The sequence below is a fragment of the Leucopleurus acutus genome, assembly GCF_964270905.1.
Source record: "Leucopleurus acutus genome assembly, chromosome: 10".
In the NCBI taxonomy this organism is placed as follows: Eukaryota; Metazoa; Chordata; class Mammalia; order Artiodactyla; family Delphinidae; genus Leucopleurus; species Leucopleurus acutus.
This window is the reverse complement of record NC_139153.1, coordinates 21,487,862-21,501,189: the sequence shown is the minus strand read 5'-3', so window position 1 is coordinate 21,501,189 and position 13,328 is coordinate 21,487,862. Positions and strand designations below refer to the sequence as shown.

General features: G+C 45.3%; 2 protein-coding genes across 4 annotated transcripts in view; one reads left to right on the top strand and one right to left on the bottom strand.

The window, feature by feature from the left end:
* LOC309967017 (cytochrome c-like) overlaps positions 1–5,579 on the top strand; it is a gene marked incomplete at both ends in the record, with an annotated part of 74,148 nt that extends 68,569 nt beyond the window's left edge. The window contains one exon of the mRNA XM_082847453.1: positions 5,268–5,579. Within this exon, the coding sequence (XP_082703579.1) occupies positions 5,268–5,579 (312 nt within the window). The remainder of the gene's footprint in view (positions 1–5,267) is intronic.
* Positions 1–13,328, bottom strand: part of FRMD4B (FERM domain containing 4B) — a 336,715-nt gene that overhangs the window by 252,746 nt on the left and 70,641 nt on the right. The window lies entirely within an intron of this gene.

The window sequence follows — 13,328 nt, the reverse complement described above, 5'->3', positions numbered from 1 at the left end:
ACATGGCAAAGGCAGAGGGGTTCATACCCAGGGCCAATTTTTTGTTTCCAAAAAACATTAAAGTCGGCACCCAATTTGCACTGATGTTTTCTCTTTACATTAAAAAAAAATTTTTTTAATACACTTCCAGAGGACAGCTTCCCATTTCTACCTAGATTAGAAAATCAGTTTAGAAAAGACGGCCATTTGCAGAAAAGTGGATGGAACTAGAGTTTATCATACGAAGTGAAGTCAGACAGACAAAAAAAAAAATACGATAGCACTTAAATGAGGAAGCTAAAAAGATGACACACATGCACTCCCTATCAAGACAGAAAAAGACTCAAAGACTTAGAAAATGAACTTATGGCTACCAAAGGGGAAAGATGGGGATGGGGAGGGATAAATTAGGAGGGTGGGATTAACATATCCACAGTAATATATATGTAAGTGATAATCAAAGGACCTACTGTCGAGCACAGGGAAACCTACTCAACACTCTGTAATACCTTATATGGGAAAAGAATCCTAAAAACAATAGATATACGTATCTGTATAACTGAATCAGGTTGCAGTACACCCAAAACAAACACAACACTGTAAATCAACTATATTCCAATATAAAATAAAAATTAAATTTCAAAAGAAAAGGAAAGAGAAGAAAGGCCAACGATATTCCCTTCAGGGCTCGGTGACCTGGGCGGGTGTCACATCCCTGGAGCCAGAGCAGCCTTGGGTCCCAAGTCTAGACGTGGTGGAGGTGAGGGAACTGGGAAGCAGGTGCCAGCAAATGAGCCTCTCTTGGACCTGACAGGCGGACGACAACCTCCAGATGTAGGCGGGGCCTCCTACAGCTCAACCAAGCCTAGTGCACCCAAAGGTCGGTGGACCCTCACGCTGCATGAGCTTTGAAAAATCACCTGGTCTCCAAGTCTCCTGGTGGTGGTGTTCCCATGGGCAGCCTCCTTCCTCGGAGTCTCCCCACCTCCGCACGACAGCAAGCTCAGCATAGCGTTTTTGGCAGGGCTTGGGAATTGTCGTGGGGGGAGCGGGGAGCGAAGGGTAAGGAGGAAGAAGGAAACACGAGCTCTGGGGTGTTTCTTCTGCCACAGTCCACTCGAATCTACGACCCAGTAACAGGACTTTCTCTAAGGCTCTGGTTGCCGGTAACCCGAGTGGGGCATGAAAAAATGCTGCCACCTTGTGGCCATTTCCCGTAACAACAACTTTAAAACCGGTCCTAGATATCCCCCTAAGGGACACTTCATAACAAGGCCTGCGGGGCTCTAAAGCAGGGGTCCCCAGCCTTTTCGGCACCAGGGACTGGTTTCATGGAAGACAATTTTATGGACAGGGGCGGGGATGGTCCCGGAAGTAGTGCAAGCGATGGGGTGGATGGTTCCAGCAGCAAAAGGAGAGATGGGGGGGATCGTTTAGTCGGTAATGCGAGCAAAGGTTCAGGTGGCAATGGGGGTGATGGGGAGCGCTGCGGAGTCGCAGATGAGGCTGCGCTAGCTCTCCCGTGTTCACCTCCTGCTGTGAGGCCTGGCTCCTAACAAGTTGAGGCCCGAGGGTTGGGGACCCCTGCTCTAAAGGACACCTGCCCTCAAGAAATGTCCGGGGGTACCTGATCGAAAAAGAATTCAAATCAGGGCGGACTTTTAAGAAACCAATTTCAAGAGGTAAATTTAATGCACACTGTTTTTTGATTTTTTTTTTAATGCACATGAAAAGATGCTCCACATGGCTAATTATTAGAAAACCGCAAATCAAAACTAGAACAAGGAATCACCTCACACCAGTCTAAATGGCTATCATCAAAATCTACATACAAAATATGCAGGAGAGGGCATGGAGAGAAGGCAACCCTCCTAAGCTGTTTTTGGAAATGTATGTTGGTAACGGCCACAGTGGAGTACACTATGGAAGTTCCTTACAAAACGAAAGCATCATGGCCGCTGAGCCTGCGCGTCCGGAGCCTGTGCTCCGCAACGGGAGAGGGACCACAACAGTGAGAGGCCCGCGTACCGCAAAAAAAAACGAAAGCATTATCCGCAATCCCATTCATGGGCCTACATGTGGAGCAAAAAACATAATTCGAAAAGATACACGCACCCTGATGTTCACTGCAGCACTATTTATAAGGACCAAGACATGGAAGCAACCTAAATGTCCATCGACAGATTTAAGATGTGGTGTAATCCTTGTAAGTTGTAAATTATTGTAAACTATACTTCAACAATAAGAAATGAAAGAGAAAACATTTTCTGGTCAAGCAGCCGGACATTTTCATGATTTCAGTCTCAGCCAAGGTGGGTTTTTGGCAAATTTGACGGCTCCCATTAACGCTTCCACTGCCCTTCTCTGCTTCTGTAGAGGTAGGGAAGGTAAGAACCCTGTGGCAACCCTCCACAACGACGGAGCTGTGGACAAATGCCCCGGCCTCTGGGCCTCAGTCAGGGTCCTTGCAGAAATGAGTACCAGCTGCCCACAGACATGTCTTTCTTGGCTTTTTCTCCTTCCTGCTCTCACAGCTGCCCCCACTCCTCCCTCCTGCTTCCTGGAAATCTCACAAATTATCCTCCTGCACCCAAGATCCTGCTTTAGGTTCTGTTTTGGAAGAACTCAAACTAAGAGAGTTCATGAGGTTTTTTTTTTTTTTTTTTTTTTTTTTTGCGGTACGCGGGCCTCTCACTGCTGTGGCCTCTCCCGTTGCGGAGCACAGGCTCCGGACGCGCAGGCTCAGCGGCCATGGCTCACGGGCCCAGCCGCTCGGCGGCACGTGGGATCTTCCCGGACTGGGGCACGAACCCGTGTCCCCTGCATCGGCAGGCGGACTCTCAACCACTGCGCCACCAGGGAAGCCCCATGAGGAAATATTAAACCAGTAATAAGAATTACACCATAGAGCTTCAGAAAGCTCCCACAGATGGTGTGAAATAGAACTCATTAGTTTCCAGGACATATTCCTCCACTGTAAGCTACTTATTAGACTTCTACAATGGGCCACACACGCGCTGGGTATGTAATTGTAATAGGGAAGAACAAATCTGACTCCATATTACATCTATTTCTTTCACTTTAACCTTTGTATTCTAGTGCTTTTGCTACAAGTTAAGAATGTTGCTTGAAATACACAGGGTAGCCCATTCTCAAGGCTCTGACCTTTAAAGGTATGACACTTTTCCATTCCGATAGAGATAAAAAGTTGCAGAACAGAGAATAAGATTTGTTGCAGGTAGGGCTTCCCTGGTGGCGCAGTGGTTGAGAGTCCGCCTGCCGATGCAGGGGACACGGTTTCGTGCCCAGGTCTGGGAGGATCCCGCATGCCGCAGAGCGGCTGGGCTGGTGACCCATGGCTGCTGGGCCTGTGCGTCCGGAGCCTGTGCTCCACAACTGGAGAGGCCACAACAGTGAGAGGCCTGCGTACCACAAAAAAATATATATATATATATTTGTTGCAGGTATACTGAAACATTGTGACCTGACCTCTGGGCAGCTGCAAGAACAAAGGATTCCGATACCAAGAAGTTTGCAGCAACCAACCACACGACCTTCCCTTTTAGTATAAAAGAAGCCTGAATTCTAACTTGGGTAAGACAGTTCTTTGGGAAACTATTCATTATCTTCCCCATCTGCTGGCTTTCTGAATAAAGTTGCTATTCCTTGCCCCAACAATTCGTCTCTCAATTTTTTGGCCTGCTGTGTGGCAAGCAGTACGAGCCTGGACTTGGTAACATAATGGTGAACTAGTAAATACAGTCTATACTTACGGACATTAAACAAGCACTATGTAAATTGCATTATGGAAGTATAGGAAAATATAGGAAAGTTAGTGTCTAGGAGAAAAAATGTTTTTCCCTCTACTCTTGCGAGTTTTTCGCTGAGACACCTGTAATAAAGGATTAATAAGAGAAAAACAAGCAGAAGGTTATAAACATTTGGCTCATGTATATATGGGAGATACCCAGGGAAAAATAAATAAGTACTCAAAGAGGTGGCTTGAGAATTCAGGATTAAATACCATCTTTACAGGGAAAGGGAAGGGGGCATGTAGGCCTCTTAGGGGAGAGTAAATGATTTTCAAAAAAGATGAATGGCGCTGTAAAAGAACAGATGAGAGGGGGCTTCCCTGGTGGCGCAGTGGTTGAGAGTCCGCCTGCCGATGCAGGGGACACGGGTTCGTGCCCCGGTCCGGGAAGATCCCACATGCCGCGGAGCGGCTGGGCCCATGAGCCATGGCCGCTGAGCCTGCACATCCGGAGCCTGTGCTCCGCAACGGGAGAGGCCACAACAGTGAGAGGCCCCAGTACCGCAAAAAAAAGAACAGATGAGAGGTATGATAGTTTGTGACAAGGTTTTCACTGGGTGTGGTGTTGACCTGTAGTTTTCTCTCCTGTGATGAATCAATCTTCCCTGGAGTTTCCCAGGGAGCAGATTTATGACAATTGAGCTCCTTCTGAAGGATGTGTTTCTAGGCTGATAAGGGCAGCTCAGAGACTACCATACTAAGTGAAATAAGCCAGGCAGAGAAAAACAATATCATATGATATCAGTTATATGTGGAATCTAAAAAAAAACAAAGATACAAATGAACTTATTTACAAATCAGAAATAGACCCACAGACATAGAAAATAAACTTATGGGGGCTTCCCTGGTAGCACAGGGGTTAATAATCCGCCTGCCAATGCAGGGAACACGGGTTTGAGCCCTGGTCTGGGAAGATCCCACATGCCACGGAGCAACTAAGCCCGTGCGCCACAACTACTGAGCCTGAGCTCTAGAGCCCACGAGCCACAACTACTGGAGCCCGCGAGCCACAACTACTGGAGCCCGCGAGCCACAACTACTGAAGCCCGTGCGCCTAGAGCCCGTGCGCCACAACAAGAGAAGCCACCGCAATGAAGAGTAGCCCCCGCTCACCGCAACTAGAGAAAGCCCGTGCACACAGCTACGAAGACCCAATGCAGTCAAAAATAAAATAAATAGATTAGAGAGCGGGACGTTCAGCTTGCGAGCGGGAACGTCTTGGTTGTACACGGAGAAAGAATGATTTAAAAATGGGTGATGGTAGGCTTCCCTGGTGGCGCAGTGGTTGAGAGTCCGCCTACCGATGCAGGGGACACAGGTTCGTGCCCCGGTCCGGGAGGATCCCGCATGCCGCGGTGCGGCTGGGCCCATGAGCCATGGCCGCTGGGCCTGCGCGTCCGGAGCCTGTGCTCCGCGACTGGAGAGGCCACGGCAGTGAGAGGCCCACATACCACAAAAAAAAAAAAAAAAAAAAAAGGGTGATGTTGAGAAGGGAAAGAAGATTTTTGTTCAGAAGTGTGCCCAGTGCCATACTGTGGAAAAGGGAGGCAAGCACAAGACTGGGCCAAATCTCCATGGCCTGTTTGGGCGAAAGACAGGTCAGGCTGTCGGATTCTCTTACACAGATGCCAACAAGAACAAAGGCATCACCTGGGGAGAGGAGACACTGATGGAGTATTTGGAGAATCCCAAGAAGTACATCCCTGGAACAAAAATGATCTTCGCTGGCATTAAGAAGGGAGAAAGGGCAGACTTGATAGCTTATCTCGAAAAAGCTACTAATGAGTAATAGTTGGCCACTGCCTTATTTATTATGAAACAAATGTCTCATGACTTTTTATGTATACCATATTTAAATTGATCGCATACACTAGAATTCAGATCATGAATGGCTGATATAATATTTCTGTCCTGATTTAAATAAGATTGGCTCGTGGCTAAATGAATATGGTCAGCTTTTTGAATTTTGATAGTAATTCTGGTTCAGCAAGTACTATCACTATTTTCCCCTTCTAAAGAGGTGATTAAACTTGAATAAGGAATGTTACACTTTTCAGGGATATGGTGAATGCCTTCTCAAACCCTATCAGAGATTGGTTTTATATTTAGATTTCTATAACTGGTTATATTAATATACTTAAATATTGATGAAGCTCCCTTCACTGTCTCATAGAGCAGCAAGATTCACCTGTGTTTCAAGTTGTGTTCATTCACCTGTTAAGGCAAGGGCTGAAGATACACTGACAATGTCCACTTTACCTTTTTTGGTCTTAACTATACCAATTTAATTAAAATTCTCCATCTAAAAAAATAATAATAATAAAATAAAATAAACTATTTAAGAAAATAAACTTATGGTTACCAAAGGGGAAAAGGGTGAGGGAGGGATAAATTACGAGTTTGGGATACATACTGCAATATATAAGACAGATAACCAGGGCTTCCCTGGTGGCGCAGTGATTAAGAATCCGCCTGCCAATGCAGGGGACAGGGGTTCGAGGCCTGGTCCAGGAGGATCCCATGTGCCGCAGAGCAACTAAGCCTGTGAGTCTCAGAGCCACAACTGCTGAGCCCGTGTGCCTAGAGCCCATGCTCCACAAGAGAGGCCACAGCAAGGAGAAGCCTGCACACCCAACGAAGAGTAGCCCCCACTCACCGCAACTAGAGAAAGCCTGTGTGCAGCAACGAAGACCCAATGCAACCAAAAATAAAAATAAATAAAATTTAAAAAAAAAACCCAACAGATAACCAACAAGAATCTATGGTAAAGCACGAGGAACTATACTCAATATTTTGTAATAACCCATAAGGGAAAAGAATCTGAAAAATAAAAAAATATATATATATGTATATATATAAATAAAACTGAATCACAGTGCTACACACCTGAAACTAATACAACATTGTAAATTAACTATACTTCAATAAAATATATATATACATTTTTAAAGTGTCTATATCTCAAAATAATCAATATACCAACAAAGCAGCATATTTTGTGTGGCACGTCCAGAACTCCTAAAGTTGTAACTTTCACTAACTCTTGTCTTCTCCACAAACTCGTGCTGAATCATTTCAGACTAGGTTCAACTGGGCCTTCAAGTAGGAGTTAGCCCAAGAGTAGGCAAGGGCTATTTCCTCCATGTACAAGGACTGAACAAGGAAGGTGGACATCTGAGCTAACCAACCATGTTAAAGGTTTAAGGACTTCAAAAATTATACAGTCACCAAACATTCCCCCCTTTCATTTCACATGGGTTAAATATCCCAAGAGCTGAACAAATGCTTGGACACTTTCAGGGTATTAATTCCCAAGAGGATCAAAGTGCTGTTAAGATTTAAACATGGCCTGGAAAAGCGCTCTTGCAGTCAGACCGTGCACCTGGTGGATTCTCTTCTCGTTTGACTGGGGACAGCAGAGAGCGTGGCTCTTCTACCAGGTGGCAAAAGGCACTCTAACTTGTTTCAAAGACCCACAGCGTCAGGTTCACAAAGACGTCACTTTAAACTGGTTTGAAGGGCGCCTGCTTGCTGAATCCCTCAAGGAGCCTCAGAAGAATCTGATTCTTACCAACCTTTAGTGCACACACACTCCCTGAGAATGTGAATCAGCTGAATTCTTTCTGAACACGTGCACTTTCGCACAGTGCTTTCTATGCTAAGAAAAGGCAATAAATACGTCTTCGGTGCTTCTGTGTTTATGATCGATGGGCTTTTTTCTTAGAGCAGTCTTGTAAGAGTCTGCCTTATTATTCTCGCTGCATACTAATACTTGAAACATTTTAGTAAATCATGGTTCTCTGGTTCCTACTTCAGGATCATTTAACTGATTTAATGAGCTCTGTCTAATTATCCCATTTCACCTTTCACATGAGAGTGCAGCAATGTTTTGGCTGAAATAGGTGGTAATAGCTCAAACACTCAGAAAGGAAAAAAAGTGAGGACGGGTAATGCAGGACTCCCAACAGTTCATTTTATGCCAGATAGAATTCTTAAAGATATATGTACGTAGCTGTACTATGTACACATTCATTCATTCATTCATACATTCATTCTGTACTCATTATGTGTGCTCCAGGCATTGCAAAAGACACCAGATCAGCTTCCGCGGCTCTTTCTTAGGTCTGCGTCCATTTTGAGGGGCATAAAACACGATGGTTTATAACTCTTAAGCTAGACTGTGTAGATTTACATCCCAGCCTCACCATTTCTTAGCCATATGACCTCGGGCAAGCCAATTAACCAACCTGTTTCCCCATCTGTAAAATGGGGGTTATTATCGTAGCTACCATCACAGGACTATTGGGAACATTAAATGTCAGTACATACAAAGCATGTAAAAAAAGTGCCTGGAGCATAACAGGCATTTTGTAATTGTTGCCTCTTGTGTTTCTGTCATATTGTGTCTTGTCTGTGTCGCACATGGCAATAGCAATTGCCTATCTACTTATCTCTTTTTCACTAGGTATCTATTACGTATTGTTTGTTTGCCTCCTTCATCAAACCATAGGATCCATAAAGACAGAGACTAAACTCCCTGAGCCTGGCATTGTGCTTGGCTTATAGTAAAACACCCAATCAAAGTTTGCTGAATCAGTGAACCAATCAATGAATGATTCTTTTTTGGGATGTGTAACCCCCCTCTCACTCTTTTTTTTTTTTTTTTTTTTTTTTTTTGCAGTATGCGGGCCTCTCACTGCTGTGGCCTCCTCTCCCGTTGCAGAACACAGGCTCCGGACGCGCAGGCTCAGCGGCCATGGCTCACGGGCCCAGCCGCTCCGCGGCATGTGGGATCTTCCCGGACCGGGGCACGAACTCGCGTCCCCTGCATCGGCAGGCGGACTCTCAACCACTGCGCCACCAGGGAAGCCCATCCCCCTCTCACTCTTGACAAGCTTTTCACTTAAGAGATTTCTGTGGCACATGTCTATCAAATGCCATTTGCTGGAAATTCCACATGGTTTTCTATCCAGATGGTGCCCATGACAAAGCGAAGGCGTTCTGGCATGCAGGAAAGTTAGGGTGATGGACGCCAAGCCAAGTCACTGTATTATTCATCATCAAATGTTGTTGGCCAGGGAGCTGACTGCTGCCAGCTGAGCCCCACAGTGGTCCAGCGAAGAGGCTGGTTTCTAACAGAAGCTAGGAACATCATTAGGGAGGGAGGGTGCGGCGGGAGGAAGACGGGGGTTAAAAAGGGAGAAGTTTCTCAGATTTGTCTTGGCTTTGCAACCTTGGGCAAGTCTCTTCACCTCTCTGGGCCTCTCAGCTTAGTGTTTTTATACATGCAAGGCGCAAATTGTCATCAGTACTTCCCAAACCTGGCTGTGTACCAGAATCTACGGGGAAGCTTTTTTTTTTTTTGCGGTACGCGGGCCTCTCACTGTTGTGGCCTCTCCCATTGAGGGGCACAGGCTCCGGACACGCAGGCTCAGCGGCCATGGCTCACGGGCCCAGCCACTCCACGGCATGTGGGATCCTCCCGGACCGGGGTACGAACCCGTGTCCCCTGCATCGGCAGGCGGGCTCTCAACCACTGCGCCACCAGGGAAGCCCCAGGAAGCTTTTTAAAATACTGATTCCTCTAGGCCAGCAGTCAGCAGAATTTTTCTATAAAGGGCCAGATAGGAAATAGTTTAGACTTTGTAGCTTGTATGATGTCTGTTGCAACTGCCATGCTCAAGTCTCCCACTGTGTCATCAAAGCAGCCCAGGATGAAATGTACACAAATGAATGTGGCTGGATTTGGCCAGCTTCCCTGGGGGCCATGGTTTGCTGACCCCTGCTCTAGGCCAGGTGTGGCCTCCCTGGATAAGGACCAATTTTCTGTTTATTTACAAAAGCTCCTCCAGATGATCTGGCGAGGCAGCTGCACTTGGGATCCACCAGATTAGACGCTATAAGGCTTCTTCCAGCCTTCACTGGAGCTTTGATTCTCTATTTTCACTGTGAGAAGTGGCCACGCTCAGTCAACACTATTTAGACAGTGATCTTAATATTCTTTCAAATGCATACCACTTGGGTATTAACTTTCTACATCTGAAGTTTTTACTCTCTCAAAATTCAATTCTCTATTCTACCAGGAGAAGTTTGAACAGTCCTTTTCACTATGTTTAGACCTAAAGCACTTCTGTGTGTGATATGCCTTGTTCTTTGTAAGTGACAACTGCACTGCTAACTTACAAATGAGAAGTTTAATATTATCCTGTCTAGGCCCTAAATGGCTACGATAAGGTGAGCCTCCACTTAAGAAAGGATAATACATAAAAATATGAAATTATGCAACAGTTACGGGTGTTTATAGTGTTGGGGTAGAATTTCCTTTGTATGGAGAATTCCCTTTCTACTAAAGTCATGACTGTTGGGTGACAATACATCCTGGTTTCCTACAGCCAGTCCTAGTTTTCACCTGTATTCCCTGAGCAATTAACATAGCGCCCCCTTTCACTCTCAAAAATGTCCAAATTGGATGATAAATTACATGGTTGCATGGGCGACTTTGAGGGAAAACAGTCAAAACGACTGTTCCATTCATTTTGCACTTTCTAAGAGACAGGCACTGCTCTGAGGGTTTTAATGATATTATCCCACTTAATCATTACAGTATTTTGCTGATGGCTGATGTCTCTAGGTTGGGTTTCCTCAAAAGCAGGCCATGAGGCAAGGATTTGGGGACAAGTAGTTTTGGGGGAAATGCTCTTAGGAAGCACAGGTAGGGGAATAAGGATGCAAGGCAGGGAAAGGAAGGAAGCCAGTACACAGTACATTTTTGAGTAGGTTATGGCCCTGAAGAAGCGGGGCTCAATTTCCCTGGGAACCCTCTAAGAGATAAGGTCAGCATGCCCTCAGGAGGGGCAGGGAACCAACAGTTTTATTCCACAGTTCCCATCTCTCGCTGGTTGAGGGCCATGCCTGGAGATGTTCACTCACCCTCCTGCATGTGTGGCCTGTCCCATAGTTAGAAGGACCCCACTCCTGTGGCTAGAGAATGAATGGGCTCAGGTGAAGGACACGAAGAGCCTTGTCAGTGTGTAGAACTGTCCACAGACAACTTCCAGGGTAGGCCCAGGGCACCAATAGCTTCCTGTGTTTGAATCCTAGTTTTACCATCATCACCTACATGCTCATGGGCAACTCACTTAAGCTCTTAAGTCTCCGTTTTTCCACCTGTAAAATGGGGTAAAAACAGTATGTGCCCAGAGTTTTTATGAGGCCTAAATGAGATCATATAAGCACAATGGTCATCTGTCACTTCTCCCTGTCCAATATCCACGTCGTTTTCCCTTGGCACACTCCCTGGACCCTCTTTAGAAGAATCAGCCTCTCTAAGTCCCTGGTGTTTGAGAGGGAGGGAGACTACTCTCAGCTCCAGGGGTAGAATGTGACTGGTCCCTCTGAGCATCACATTCTCCTGTCCATCACTGGTTTAGATCCAGGTACGGAATCCATGCTGGATCAATGGGATCTCACTGTGGGACTTCCTGCTGCAACTAATAAAACAGAGAGTTCCCTTCACAATAGCCAAGACATGGAAACAACCTAACGTCCATCAACAGATGAATGGATAAAGAAGATGTGGTACGTATATACAATGGAATACTACTCAGCCATAAAAAGAACGAAATAATGCCATTTGCATCAACATGGATGCAACTAGAGATTATCACACTAAGTGAAGTAAGAAAGAGAAATACCATATGATATCACTTATATGTAGAATCTAAAATATGACACAAATGAACCTATCTATGAAACAGAAGCAGACTCATGGACATAGAGCACAGACTTGTGGTTGCCAAGGGGGAGGGGGTTGAGGGAGGGATAGATTGGGAGGTTGGGGTTAGCAGATGCAAACTATTATAAATAGAATGGATAAACAGCAAGGTCCTACTGTATAGCACAGGAAACTATATTCAATATCCTGGGATGAACCATAATGGGAAAGAATATTAAAAAAAGAATGTATACGGCTTCCCTGATGGCGCAGTGGTTGAGAATCTGCCTGCCGATGCAGGGGACACGGGTTCGAGCCCTGGTCTGGGAAGATCCCACATGCCGCAGAGCAACTAGGCCCGTGAGCCACAACTACTGAGCCTGCGCGTCCGGAGCCTGTGCTCCGCAAGAAGAGAGGCCGCGACAGTGAGAGGCCCATGCACCGCGATGAAGAGTGGCCCCCGCTCGACACAACTAGAGAAAGCCCTCACACAGAAACAAAGACCCAACACAGCCAAAAATAAATTAATTAATAAAAATAATAATAATGTATATATATGTATAACTGAGTCACTTTGCTGTACAGCAGAAATTAACACAACATTGTGTATCAACTATACTTCATTCAAAAAATAAATAGAAATTTTAAAAACTAAAAGGAGAGTTCCCTTTCCTCTGGGGTGTTGAAGAAATGGGAGCCAGCCAGGAGCTGCTAGGCAACGGCCCAGAGAGAGCCCCAATGAGGAAGAAAGCACAACCAAAAGATGCACTTAACTGGGCCTGAAGCTACCTCTGAAAATGCCAGTCAGACCAGTGAATAAATTCTCTTGTTGGCCTAAGCCATTCTCAACTGATAGCTATTGCTCCTAGCAAAGAGCAAATGCTCCATAAACGTTAGCTACCATTACTGATAACACGAAAACAGATCAAATTTCTCCTGCTACTTTTTCTTCCCCTGTTTTGCCTGGATTATTTATTTGTTTTAAGGTTGTGGTTTTTGTTTTTAAATCACAGATAATTTCAAACAGATGCAAAAGCTTAGAGAAAAGTATAATGAACCCCCATGAACTCCAACAATGATTAATTCATGGGTAGCCTTGCTTTGTCTGTGCTCTACCCATTTCTCCTCTCCCATGGTATTTTGAAGCAAATCCCCAACACATACCTTTTCATTCATATTTTTTTCAGATCCTTTTATAGTGTTTCCTTTTGTAGTAGGCACTGTCAGTGTTCTACCCATCATCCCTGTCTTCAATGAGTCCATCCAAGATTGTTCCTTTTCTTTCAAATCTTCCCCTACTCAGCCAGAGATGCAGATGTCACTCAAGCCCCTGCGATGCACCTGTTTGGTCCAGGGTTAGTTCCATTCTAACTAACAGGAATGGGGTCAGGAATGTGCCTCAATATCAGCTGTTAATATATGAATGGGACACTGCTGGGAAATTTTTTGCTTCTGGGAACATTTCTGCTCTCCTAAGAAGCAGCCACAAATAAAATAGTCTCTCTTTCTCCTATGAATGTTGTCCAGCCTGGATGTGATGCTCAGAACTGGAATATTAACATTTGCCACTGGCTTGAAGATGAAGCTAATACTAAGTATGGCAATAAATGCTGGAGAGGGTGTAGAGAAAAGGGAACCCTCCTATACAGTTGGTGGGAATGTAAATTGGTGCAGCCACTATGGAGAATAGCATGGAGGGTTCTTAAAAAACTAAAAATAGAGCTACCATTTGATCCAGCAATCCCACTCCTGGGCATATATCTGGAGAAAACCATAATCCAAAAGGATACATGCACTGGAATGTTCACTGCAGCACTACTTACA